General features: G+C 42.3%; 1 protein-coding gene across 1 annotated transcript in view; it reads right to left on the bottom strand.

Annotated features, from left to right (window-relative positions):
- Positions 1 to 844: 844 nt before the first annotated feature.
- The window catches only part of LOC119658012 (protein white), a 57,845-nt gene continuing 44,564 nt past the window's right edge, over positions 845 to 14,125 (bottom strand). Inside the window, exons 2-7 of the mRNA XM_038065238.1 lie at positions 8,713 to 8,974; positions 7,981 to 8,635; positions 7,770 to 7,901; positions 7,530 to 7,713; positions 7,337 to 7,468; positions 845 to 1,781 (exon numbers count right to left, since the gene is read on the bottom strand). Of these exons, the coding sequence (XP_037921166.1) occupies positions 1,167 to 1,781; positions 7,337 to 7,468; positions 7,530 to 7,713; positions 7,770 to 7,901; positions 7,981 to 8,635; positions 8,713 to 8,974 (1,980 nt within the window). The 3' untranslated portion in view covers positions 845 to 1,166. The remainder of the gene's footprint in view (positions 1,782 to 7,336; positions 7,469 to 7,529; positions 7,714 to 7,769; positions 7,902 to 7,980; positions 8,636 to 8,712; positions 8,975 to 14,125) is intronic.

The raw sequence follows: 14,125 nt of genomic DNA, 5'->3' as shown, positions 1-14,125 counted from the left end.
GTTACCGACGAAGAACTTCTATCAGAAGCGTTTTTTTCACGGAACTCCGCCCGGTACATCTGCGGTTTTAATAATTTTGTGAGTAGCGTTTTTCCACTTTGTAGATCGTGTCCTTGGTTCGATTCCTTTTTTTCTCGCGAAATTATCCTCATTTGATTCGCAATAGCCCGATGTGATCTTTGTATTGTTTCAGTGCGGCTGGTGTGCAAGCGAGCAATTTATGGCCGATGTTAAAGTACAGTGGTCTAACACGATTCGCTGCTACTGAAAATTGCGCTATAAATTGCAGGAAGATGTAACAGTCGTTTAATATACTAAATATTGGCAGTTACAAGGTTAAGTTATCGACAAATGCAACGATATCCTCGACGTTCTCATTTCATATTTGGAACTTTATACGTCCGTGAAGCCGGCTGTCAGCTACCTTTTGAAGATATGGGAATTGGGTCACCCGCAATGATGGTATGGTCGCAGGAATTCAGAAATGGACTATGCTAAAATGAGCTACAATGATAATGACCTTCATTAGCCAATCATCAAACCGCCCGACTTCTTCAAGGACACATTGAGTACTTGGGCTACCAAAAAAGTGCCGTTTGTACCCCGTTATTGTCTTGTACTGGTCCTCTGTAGTAACCCTTGTCATCCCTCTATCGTTCTCTTGTAGAGCGTAGTTGTCGATGAGTCTCTGTGGAAAGGCTCTCAATCAAGTTGCTCTATCTTCCCGGTGAGAGCCCAAATGTTAAAACAAGGATTTGTTTCGTGCAAATTTTTTGTGATGGTGAATTAGTAGTGGAAAATGGTTTTAATAACTTATTTAAGAAGAGTGAAACGAAATAAACTCAGAATACAGAACAAGAGTATTTATTATAACAAATTCAACACCGGTGGTATTTGGCTCATCAAAATGGCGATTTACAAAACCCTTTAAACTATGATTTTCATATTAAATACATTAAATAGTTACACAAAAACAAAAATGAATGTTTTCGCTTTCTTTCTTCTCTGTAGATCTGCTACTAAAGAAATATCAGTAGACATATTGTGAAAGACAAGCTTCATCCAGGAAGTGGAGAACTATTCGGTTCACATGGAACTGGTATCTTTTATAATTCAAAAATAGTCAAACTTCAGTCTAGTTAAAATTGAGCTAACATCATTTTGGGTTAGTTGACGCCTCTCGCTTTCATAACCAATCCCAAAAATGCAACCAATCTAAATGATACCAACAAGGAAACTAGTCCAACTGCATCCCAAACAAGATCTTCTGCTGCAAAATTGAACGTAGTCAGAATAACTTCTCCCGATGCAGGACACGTTGCGTTAGGTCTTGTGCAAGTTATCTCGCCAGGCTGCACATCGGCCCATTGATTGATCAAGAGTCCTTCGTTGCCATATCGAAACCAGGACAAATACGAAAGCCATTCCAGATATGCCGGAACCGACCCAGTATTGAGAAGAAATCCTCCGAAGAGCAGGAATGGAATAATGATCGGCGGGCCAACTGATAAAGCCATGGAGGTGGAACTGCTGAAGGTGGATACGAGATAACCGAATGAGGTGGCCACGTTCGCGACAAGGCAAACTAATCCCAGCGCTACTAAGTAATGATGCAATCCTGGTCTTAGCCCAACCATTGGGTATACTATCGATGTGAATATTATTGGTACAGCCAGGAATAGTGGTAGTTCGGAAAGGGTTTTTCCCAGAAAATAAGTACTGCAACGGTAAAGACGACTTCGATATTCTCGCAAGAAAACTGGTAGTTCTGAGCAAAATACCTGAAAGAAAGGGTTATTTAGCATGATATTTATTTCAAAGGACATGAATTAAATAAAAGAAACGGATTAAGGACAAATTGCAAATACTGTATTTCCGGAATCAACTGTCCATTTCATCATTGTGTTCTCTATTACAATGGAGATAACTTTTTAGAGTAGAGAGTTATGACAATAGGGGATTGACAATAGTTGTTCTGTCAGAGAATTTGTTCAAATATGCAGGACTACCACACAACAAGTAGTAACGCGAATCTTTGAATTCTCTGTATAAGCATATGAACCATGGCCTTCTAGGGCGATAGTCGCTTTATCAGAATTCAAAATTAAATTTTTTATTTTATGAGCTCCTACTTCTTCATTGCATAGAATGGTGAGGTCTTTGGTTGATTTGTACATCCATAAAGCGCTGCTTCTGCTTAGGATGACATCAAGGTCAATCTTTTTTTGCAATTTCGGTTGACTCCGTATTTTGACATTTTTGTTAGACACCTTTCCTAGTATACAATTAATTCTAATTTCTATGTTGTGTGGTGTGTTACAGTCACTGAACATCTCTTGGATTGGCATCACCGATAGTATATCTGGTTAGGGGTCCGAGAGACTTCTCTTGACCCAATCCGGGGTAAAAGCTTAAGGTTTTTTTTATGAGTCGAGATGCAAAACTTAGATACAGCTGAGACAAGTTGTGAGATATGCACCCACTACACCAGCCCCACTCTTCAACCTATTCCCCTGCGGGACCACATGAAGTTGTACTTCGTGTAAAGGGCTCTTTTGGGTTATGCATTCGGGCTCGCTGTACATCTTGGAGTGTCTTTTCGATTGTGGTCATTATGGCTTTTACCGCAATCACCGCTCCTGATCCCAGCATCTACTCTACAAGGATCCGATATCTGCGTTGAGATCGTCGGTCAGCCCCAATGAACCTCGAACAATGTGCTCTAGTTCCTCAGGTGTAGCGGGGCATTTGAAACAGTCGAGAAACTAATCAAATCCGAAGCGATTTAAATAGTTCCTGAAATCACTGAGTGCTGCATTTGCTAATTCAATTCTTCCTGCTTTCACTCGACCCATTTTTCGATGTACGGAATTAGAAGAGCCGCCCAGAGCAGAACGGATTTCACCAACTCTACCATAAGAAGCTGGTAATTACATTGTGGCACTCCAATGTTAGGCATCACACTTGCTAGAGATGAACTAGCCTTTGCTGTCTTCTCTCGCGCATAGTGCAAGTGGTTTTTGAAAGTCAGCTTGACATTGATCATCAGCCCCAGGTATTTCAAGATCGGGTTTGAGACGACTTCGTGATTATTATTTTCAGCGATTGATAACGAGGACTGTTTCTGCTTTTTGTCCACCAGGTCTAGGTTAACCATTCGTAAACATGATTTGATAGCATGAAGGGTTTCACCTTAATGTAGTTGCATATTTTTGGGTGTGTTTCACAACTACAATAACCGCCAGATCAGTCTACAAAACCAATCAACGTTGCTTGCTTTAACATTTGAGGGCCAAGTACTCAATCGTGCATTGCATTCGCTAGCGGGGCCCCAACACGGAAACTTGATGACCAGCCACTTTTACAGTGTGCTTTTGCGGCTTTTGTATCCGTCTCGTGCCAGAGATTTCTCTCTGAGGGCTAAAACATCCCCGAATCTACTAGCCACGGGCACTTAGAGTGCCTTTAATTCACCGCTTGCTGGTCCAACTGATATCTAGCGTCACCATTGCACAGCAATTATCAACGGACAACGCCTCCTGATCGAAATCCACGATCATTGCATCGATTGTAGCACGGGCTAGCGAAAGTTCACATAAACGCTCTGATAGACCACCTGAAAGCACGATGAACGGGAACAATCTTTTGTATATTGTCCCTCCCCCCCCGCAAACTATTTACATACATTGCTTAAAGGCGGATAGGGTGATATGAAGAAGGCTGCTCTTTCACTCGCCGGGTCCATAATAATAATAATAATAATAATCGTTGGCGCAACAATCCATATTGGATCAAGGCCTTGAAGTGTGTTAGAGCACTTCATTCAAGACCGTAACGGTACACTACAGAACACTATAGGAGGCAATGTGGTCAGCATTGCGCTCGCCCGAGATTATTACCCTGATTTGACTCAGGTACTCATTCACAGCTGAGTCGACTGGCATCCGACGTCAAGTCACGATACAAATCCCACTGCCACCAGCGAGATTTGAACCGCGGCCTTCCGTATGACAACCCAGTGCTCTAACCACTGAGCTATCCGGATATATCGCCGGGTCCATACACGATTTTAATATGCTTGTTAATCACTCGCACATCGCCTTTAGTTTCTTCTCAGAGTGACCTCAGGCTAGGAAAAGACATCCTTTTGGACCGTTGGTTGAGGTTCATTATCATTCTACTTTGGAAAAAGAGTAAGAGTAGTTAATTTCAACAAGGGTCGCATATGTGTACCTTGGGTCAATTCTTTCCCACATATCATGTTCATTATAACCCTGTCAGCAGCACCTCAGGGTTCGTACTGGTGCCGGGTATTGCTACCTGTAGCTTCTCCGTATAAACTTCTTAAGGATATTTCGAAAATCTCAGCATTTCTCCTCTGGCGATGTTGCGGCTTCCCTCCTGCCCTATGACGAAGTCTCCTGCAGAAACGATGATAACAATATCGATATTACGTGGTTTGTTGTTGTCCCAACATTTCGACAATGGTTCCCTTCATGTCGTGATCTCCTTCTAACGCTCCACGGAATGCCTATTCCTTGTTGCTTCCTTCGCTTCCGATGTCGACCTGCTAGACCATCTCTCTTATCAATAAGCTAGTGGGGTATATCAGATCGGCGAGCGAAGTGAATCTTCTACCTCGGAACATTGGCTCGTACTAGCCAACTCTGTAAAGCTTTCGATGGGGGGGTTGGCCTTTGGTGTTCCTCACTTGACTTTCCACTCTATAACCCAATTGTTGAAATCGTTGGCAATCGTTGGTATTTCAGGGCTACGATCGTCCAACATTAGACTGTTTAAAATCTCTTCATGTTGTGCTATTGTGGTACTAGGAGGAGCATAGCAGCTGTGGATATAGACTCCCGAAATGACATGGTTTCTTGTACGGCTGTATCCGTCCTTCCTTCTAGCGGGTTACGCTACCACATTTTTGGTACTGTTCACAAACTCTTGAATAGTTTGTGAAAGCAGATCTTGGGCTGCCTCGGTGTGGTTGAGGTTTATTCGCATCATCCTCCATCCCGGATATCTGCCTCCACCTGCATTTTTCGGTCGTCCACGCTCCCTTTCCCCTTGCGTAACATGCATCTTGGATCTCTGGTGCAATCTTTGATAATGCGAACCTGCGCCTGTAGTTTCTTCATTTCAACTGCAATGTTCACTAGCGCATGCTGCTGCAAAGTGGCCGAAATTGAGATATCTGAATCATCTCTTAAGATCTACCTGTTCCCTGTAACCGTTGTTTACATTGACTAACTAACAATCGCAGTCTGCCTACAATAGTAAGATCGTCCGATCCTTTTTATGGCGTTTTGTTTTATATCGATAAAATCGAATTGCTCCTTCAACGTTGAGCAGGTATCTACCCCTCAAGGGTTCTTGCGTTCGATAGTTATCTCCTGCTTTCTGGCTTGAATCTCAACTTGCTCCATCTTGCTCTCTACTTTGCCGCGTCTGAATCCTCTTTCTAAGTCCGTAAATTTAGGAACTTTTCTACTATTCGAATTATATCTGTATAGGACACATCTTTTTACTTGAAAATAATTATTATTTTTGGCGCTACGCTTTTTCCTCCTTCTGCTGGGAACCCTTATCCATTTTCCATTTTTCATTCATTAGTTTCGCGGCTATTCCTGCCAGATTAGCTTTTCCAGAAACGTGGCCTTTTTCTTCATTGTAGTTTCAAGTGTTCACTGGTATTTTTACTATTTCATTCGCTCGTTTCCACCCTTGCTTTATCATGCGCTTGTTGTAATTAAATGGGTAACCTTCTTTGTTTTGTGTGGACAGAAGCTTAGATAGGCTCTGATTTTAACAGTGAGTTTATGGAAGGGGGGGGGGGATTGGATTCAAGTGTACGAACATCGAACTTGTTGCTACTCAATGCTGCTTCAAATAGCTGTGTTACAATGCCAATATAACCCATGGGGTGGGGCTTGTAGGGTGGTAATAAAACTGCTGCGAAGGCAGAGATTATCACAGGTGACTTCTCAAAGAATTTTTTTCCATTTTGTTTTCTTACCCTTAAAACAACTAAGGGATACGATGGTCCAATTTAATGACTGCATCGCACCTCCAGTTCTTGAGAAGGAACTGCAGGAAATATGTGGTAGGGTTAGAGATAATAAATCCCCAGATTTGGATACCATTCCCAAAGATGCGCGGAAGCTGCCTGTGAAGAATAGGCCTGACCGAAAATGTTCTCCCCAGTGGAAAAAGCAGAAGTTGGTGTTATTTCCCAAACTCAAGAAACCAACTGGAAGCCCAGCACCATACCCTCCGATCTACGTGCATCTTCTGTAATATATGTTACCCTGCCTCCAAAGAGGCAATGACCTATCGGAGCCCCAGTGAAGTTTTAGTCGCGTTCATTTCATTGCAGTAAGTGTTAGGCAACTTCGCCAATTGGGAGATGAAGGTGAACTTGTTCCTGGATATTTTTCGAGTTTGGTCGAGAATTATTTCTAGGATAGTGTGAACCAAATATGAGTCACAGCAGCATTACCTTAAAACCGTCAACTAAGGAGGACCTACAGTGTGGGTCTCAAAAGGCAGTTGGTACCATTGTGGCATTTAAAGAATGTTTACAGACAGAAAGACTATAAAAGATTGCTTTTAGCTGGAATTCATTCCGCAATACATCCCATATGTACAGGTGGACATCTTGGAAGATCTTCAGATCTTTTGCAAATACATTAGATGAGGGTGGTGATGGCGGCTGTGATTTCAGTCGACATTCTCTCTCGGTCAGAATCGCATGATCTCTTGTAATGCAGATAGGACAAGTTTTCGAAGAACCGATTGACTTCGACGCACAGGGTAATTTCCGTCATAACGTATGGCTGGAGCAGTGGTACGGGGCGCTCAGCTACCAAATTACTCAGTTCTTTACGGGGAGAAGGTGTTTGCTACAAATGGTATATACTAATCTTTGGATTGGATGATTTCCTAAATTATTGTAGTCGGGGTACTTCGTTAGAAGATTCCAATCAGAGTACGTGATGTTTCACTGCTCGAGATTCGCGGGTGAAAAACGAATTGTGAACGATGCGCGGGACCTGATTCGGACTAATTACTGAAGGAGCAAAATCCAAAGGGCTGCAGGTGAAATGGTCTAAAGGTAAACTCACACCCTGAAGTAATACCTAAATGGGGGCATGGGGATGGTAGTTCCATCTGGTTCTTCTTCTTCACTTAGAAGTAGAGAGAGCATTTACTCATTGTGAACTCCATTGGAAGGGACAGTGTCCAGCAAGGTTGATTACAAATATTTTCCACAATTAAGGAAATAGAAGATAAAAAGTATTACAAAAAAAAACAAGGAAGTTGTACTCACATTAATTACAGCAAAAGCATTTTGAAATGTCATATTTGTTAGAAATAAGAATATCGCTCCATTGATATTCATAACTCCGTCCTGTGTTAGTGTTTGTCCGTAAAATATTAAGCCTATGAGCAATGCGATCATCTGAAATAAGAAACAACCCAATGTACTGCACTTTTTCCGTTCTCGGGCGGTGGAAGCTTACGACTGTCTGCAGTAATCTAACTTTAACTAAAAGAGGCTCCTTCAAGACCGTGAGCCAAGAGCGCCACAGAACTGCTCGCAATTGTGTAAACCACGTAGCCCTATAGCCGATTGACACTTCTGTACTAAAGCTGGTGAGTTGGCTTGTACTTTGTCGAAAAATTTCCGATGTTTCTTTGGCTATACTGAAATATAAGAAAGTATAAAACGGAACTGAATCAGTATCTTTCCTGAAATTTACGGTCCAATTGCAAAATTATCGCTAATCTTGTTCACGCTTTCTCTGCACTCGATTTCTTTGCCGGGTGCAATCGCTAGAAGTTGGATGAAAAAGTCCGCGGGATTATAGTTAGCAGGACAAATCATTCCTTGCCTGAAATGAGACAATAATAAAGTGAGACAAATGATTTAAATAAAATATTTTTCTTTTGGGGACAAATGAAGGGACTTACTGTGCAAAAAAATCTGTAGCTTGATCTGGAGTTCCTAGGAAAGCAACTCGTCCTTCAGCCATCAGCATCAACTTATCGAACATTTCATATATCTCTGAAGATGGCTGATGTATTGTTAAAATAATTGTCTTCCCTTTCTCGGCTAATCGTTTAAGTACTTGAACGACACTATGGGCCATGTATGAATCTAAACCCGATGTGGGTTCATCACAAAGCAGTAATGGTGGATCTGTCAATGCTTCAGAAGCGAAAGCTAGCCGCTTGCGTTCACCTCCTGAAAGTCCTTTAATACGTCCTGGTGCTCCGATGAGCGTATTTTGGCATTTTGCCAGAGAAAGTTCTTGCAGAACTTGATCGACCCTTTCGATTTTTTGATAATAGGGGATAGATCGTGGCATCCTCAGCATAGCTTGAAAAATCAAATGTTCACGCGCTGTCATCGAACTAATGAAAAGGTCGTCTTGCTGGACATAAGCACAACGTGCTCGCATTTGTTCAGTTCCTACGGGGCATCCATTGAGTTGCCGCACTGCTGAAGGTGAAACTTGAACACCTGGTGGTACACGGAAGGCTAACGCATTAAGAAGTGTTGTTTTGCCAGCCCCGGAACTTCCCATGATGGCAAGCAGTTCGCCCGGATGCGCAACACCGAAAACTATGAGAATTTGAAAAGTTAAAAATACCAGGCTAGATGAATAGGACGTTTCCTGGAAACAATGTCCTATTCCATACCGTTTTTAAGCAGTTGTTTCCGTGGTGCAGGTATTCGCCTTTGCCTGCATACTATTTCTTTTAGTTTTCGGCATGTGTTGGTAATCAATGATCCTTCGGCATTATGAACTTCAGCAAAAATGTCAAGGTTGTACCAACTGTAGGTCAGTCGCGCTTCCTCCTTTTTACTGTGGTCGTCAACGCTGCCATAGTTCCTGGGGCTCAGCACGCGAATCGCAATGTGTTCATTATTTCGAGTGCTTGAATGTCCAATGTTACTATCCTGTGAACGAGAAAGTCAATGTTTTTTATATTTTGGAATTCTGTGTGCTATGATCTGAACTTCTTTAAGATTTAATGTAGAAAAACCTCCTCAGGCTGTTAACTGGATAAGACTTTTTGAAATTTTTGAGAGGATTCCTTATTCAATTGATACAGGGCCATATATGCAGGAGTTTTCTATATTTCCCTCGTATAAATACTCTTTTCAGACTAACGGAAATAAGTGCTTGTGGAGCTATCAATGAGTATTCAGGCGATTCGATATTGTTTTTTTCAAATTATAAAGTTATATTTTGCTGACTATAATCCACCAAGAGAGTAAGGAAAAGATGTTGGCGAGGGTTTAAGTGAATAGCAGATCCAGTGGCATCTGTTGACATTCAATGTCAGGTTGTTAACCGAGCACCAACGAACCAAAGTATCAAGGTTGGACTGCAAAAGAGCACAGTCCAGCGGAGACGAGGCAAATAATTTAAATTCGTCAGCGTACAGCAAATATGGACATACGGACATTTAATCGAAGTTGGTAAAGGTCAAAAGCAGTAGATCGATATTTCACGAAATCGTGTTGTTCTTTCACAATGAGTTGACCGAACCTCGCGCTCAGCCACTCGTAGCCGTATCTCTTGAGATTTTTGGAATTAGACGAGAGAACAGAGATGGGATGGTAGTTCATAGCTAGTGAAGGGTCTCCGCTTTTTTGGATAGAGATGATAACGGCGAAACTTTTGCTGAAGATGATACACAGAGGGAGGGAAATGTGTTATTTACAGTTAACAAGGAAGAGGTTAGGAAGCTCATCGGCAACAGGTCCGATATGGATGTCGAAATTCCCAATGGGAAACTCAACTGATGAACCCGTAAGGAAAGAAATGGCGAGAGATTCGGAGCAGTCTGCATTTAGAAAAGGCGTAGAGGGTACAGTGGTTGAGGGAGTAAGCACGGAAGCGAAGTAAGAAGATTGCAGGATTATTGTGGGTGTTGGCAGGGGAGTGAGCAAAGTTGATGGAAGAAGAGAAAGATTAGGTAGGGTTACGGGAATGATGAGTGTGGGACAAAAATGGTTTCAAATTATCGCGGGCAAAGGTCTTGACGATCAGCAAGTATCTAATATGTGCTATTTTCATTTTCGACCTCACAGTGGAGCGCATAGCCTTGAAATGGGCACGATCAGCATCATTCCTAGAAACCTTAAACTTCTGAACTAAACTGGGTAATGATAAAGAAAAAACGGAGAAGGAGGAATAAAACAGGAGAGTAGATCGAACAGGAGATTATAAAGGGTGCCAAGAACTTAGAGAGTAGTTTTTTTTCCTCTGTTATGTACCTATGTCGTTTTTTCGGTTTATTTATTACTCATATACCGGTATTTCGAGAACCAGTTGTCCTCTTCCACAGTTTTAGTCAGACTAAAACTCACTTAGAAAAAGAGGACAACTGGTCCTCGAAATACCGGTATATGGGTAGCAAACATTTTTTTATTCGTCATTTAAAGAACAAATTTAGCCTTTTTATTTTTAGTTTTTTCCCCATTACAGAGTAGTGTTAGACAATAGGTTATCTCAGTTGATTGACGCTAAGGCTGAGTTGAAAACGTCAAAGTTGGCTTTGGGGAATTGAACAGATTTTCGCGCAGTTTGGAGTCTACGTGGGGGAGCTCTGCTTAAAATTCAAGTGGGGGAGGTGAGCGTTAATTTTGACACACTGGGATTGGCAAGGAGGTGGAGAGGGGTGGCGTTCGGGAACTTTGGAAAGGAAGAGATCGAGAGTATGGTCTTAGAAGTTTTTGGAAGTATTGAAATTCAGGGCAGAACAAATGTCCATAATGGAAGAGAGTTGGGCAGTTGAGCATGGTTAGGTTAAAATTTCCGCAGAGGAGGAGCTGTCAAACAATCCTTCGTATAGGTGGGAAGGGCTAGCACAGGGAACGGATACAAGATACAATGGACGGAGTAGAGTTAGGTGGGGAGACACGTAGGGCAACACAGTCATAAGGTGAGCCAGAGAAGGTAAAGACGAGTTTGGCGCGGAGTTGACCTTTTATTGCAATTAGGACTCCATCACCAGTGGACTTATATGATGGAGCCCGGTCCCTGTCGCAGCGGAAAATGAAATACCCTTTGAGGAGCTTCGAGTTTAGTATATTATCGTCAAGCCAGGTTTCAGAAATACAAATTACACAATGTTACTAAGCCAGCGTGGATAAAATGAAAGCCCCTAGCTTGATTCTTAAACCCCTTAAATTTTGATAAAGCAAACAGACAGTGGACACAGAGCCATTTCACGAGTTGCTACGCTTGTACGGCTTAATGGACACACCTTTGGAAAAATTGTCGTAAGTACATTCGTACAGATATGTGACTTTAAAAGAAGCTATCACTCGGCCGGGGTTGCTGTCTTTTGTCAGTTTGACACAAGACAATGTTTAACCATTGCTATTGTGTGCCAACACCTTGCTTTTTATGTACATCTGTACCTCGTTGGCAGAAGTGCCGAACGCTAGCCTGGAAGCAAATCGCTGTTGTGGTGGGAAGGCCACCTTTAACTAGCACCACTGACAGGAGTGGATGAAGAGTCAGGGTTTAAAGCACCGACGAGATGTGATGCTTCGTCAATGACGGGAACGATGTCAAAGGGTTGGACAGTTGTGTTACAATTCTGATAATATCCCGTTGAAGGCGCGCGGAGGCGAGGCAGCATCGGAGACTTTTTCGGAATTGCTCCGGTGGCCAGCTGCGTAGCAGGCTGCGTTATGGGCTAGGTCGTAGGCGGAACGGCAGTCTGGACATAGGCGATGCTGTCGCGGGTGGAGCAACAAGAAGCGCGTGAGGCGTCTAATTCAGAGCCTGCTCGTTGAGGATGCCTCCATCTGCCATAGAAGTAGATCTACCAACGTTTGATGTTAGCATCGGCAACATTGATAAAAATATTGACTACAATTTATTTTTCTATGCTGGGATCTGCTGCTCGACTTGTTGCGAATATAATAGAGTGATTATATAGTTTACCCCTTACAAGAAATTTAGATTTAGCTTCCGGTATTCTGGTTACAACTTGGATTTTCTATTTCTATTGCGTATTCTGTTTAGGGAAATGGTAAGTAATCCTCATTGGGAGGAAAGATGGATTGATATGTGCCAAACGGCGCCATGTACTGGTAAACTTTTTGTACGCTCCCGAAGAAGTGAAATATCTGGGAATAAATATAGATAAAAAGGTTCTTTTGAACAAACATGCAGAGGGAAAGATGAAACGAGTTCTCACAGCCTATGAGTGGTGAAGATAGACCTGTAATGTTGATATGCGTTACTATTATTAAGCCGATGTTCGCTTATGCATCCGTAGTGTGGTGGGTTAAGGTGTGACAAAAAAGCATTGGCTAAGACTATCATTTAAAACTGGGAATATTTTTCCCATAATAACAGGTAGTAGAGTCTAAATGCTGCTAGATACATAACAACTTTTTCTGTAGAAAAAAATGTGGCAGAATCCAAAGTAGCCTAAGAATTATGAGCACCTAGTGCAGCAAAACAGTACCCTTTCTAGACGGTAACCCAAATTATAGAAACTAAGGGACAACATGGTTTGGTACTCTAAAAAGGCGATAGCTGCTATGTTTTCTTTTGAACCCTTCATAGCACGTGTCAAGGCTGACATCTATCCAGCGATGCTAAAGGAGGACGTCGAGCATTTAGAGCAGCTCGTAAGAAATATTTTCGGAGGATGTATTGCTTTGGGCTAAGTGCCTACCTCTTGGTAGAAGGTTAAGGTAGTCTTCACACTTAAGCCTGGGAAAGATGACTATTCAAAGTCAAAAAAGTTCAGACAACTGTAATTAAGTGGATCTATGCTATGCAAACGTAAAAATTGCTGTATGTTGGCCCGAAAAGCTGGCCCCAAGGTGTGCAATCGTCGCCTTTGTGGAGTATGTTGATCGACTCACTTTTATGCGAACAGCAAAATCTGCCAATATACGCTCAAGCTTATGCCGTGTGCTAGTTGTTGGTCGAGATATCGGAACGGTGTGTAGAAATACACAACGAACCGTTGACAATTGACGTCTCAGGCATGGACTTTCAGTAAATTCAAATAAAACCACAATGGTATTGTTTACGAAAAGGAGGAAACTGAATGGTCTTTCCCTTTAAACGATAAGGGGTACAACCCTTTATTTTTCCGAGGAAGTGAAATATCTGGGAGTTATTCTCGACAAGGAGCTTCTTTCGAACAAATATGTAGAGATGAAGATGAAAAGACCTCTCATGGCTTATGGACTGAGTAAGCGGACCTTAACCTCAACACGGGGACTAAGGCCTCAGGCAGTACTGTGGATACACGTTGCTATCAATAGGCCGATGTTCCATTATGCATCCAAAGTGTGATGAGTTAAGGTGAAACGAATTTCTGGCTGGGTATTACCGGTATCATGAGTACGACATCACGCAGCTCTAAACAACGGACGTGGGGGCACAAATCATTTGAAGAATTATTTGGAGTACTCAATCCGTCTGGTTTTCGGATTCCTGTACATTTGTTTGGTAGAAGATATAAAGCTATCTTGAAACGTAGAGACGAACCAAAAGAATGCGTGTTAGGAGATGCTGACGTTTCCCCATTGATGGCTCAAAAACGGAACAGGGTTTTGGTGCAGGAGTCTACCTGTCGAATAAAAACGAGAAGTGGACTTTTCCCTTCGGGCAATATGCGACGGTGTTTCAGTCTGAAGTGTATGCGATCTAAATGGCGGAAACTTGGGTTGAAGGGCAGGCGCATCGCAATCTGTAACGATAGCCAAGTTCCATTGACGGTGTTGAGCAGTCTTTTCATTACTTCCAAAATTGTTCAGGATTGAGTTTTATTTCAAGATTCGATACACTGGATTGTGGTCATTGTGGTGTAGAGGGGAATGAAATCTCGGATGCCTTAGCAAAAGAGTGTTTATTTTCCCCCAAACTCGGACCGAAACCAGCAATTGGAGTGCCAGTAGCTTTGGCTAACGCTGTTATCAAAAACTGGGAACAAGCTTCCCATAATGATAGGTGGCTGAGCATTAGTGCTGCTAAACACACCAAACGTTTCTTGTCAGAACCAAACAAGCATACCGCAAAATGTAGCCTGTTGAAAAGCAGGAAGACTTATAGGTGTATTGTAG

This window comes from Hermetia illucens, chromosome 5, assembly GCF_905115235.1.
Source record: "Hermetia illucens chromosome 5, iHerIll2.2.curated.20191125, whole genome shotgun sequence".
Classification (NCBI taxonomy): Eukaryota; Metazoa; Arthropoda; class Insecta; order Diptera; family Stratiomyidae; genus Hermetia; species Hermetia illucens.
Note: the sequence above shows the minus strand (reverse complement) of the source record. Positions and strands in the feature narration are given on the sequence as shown.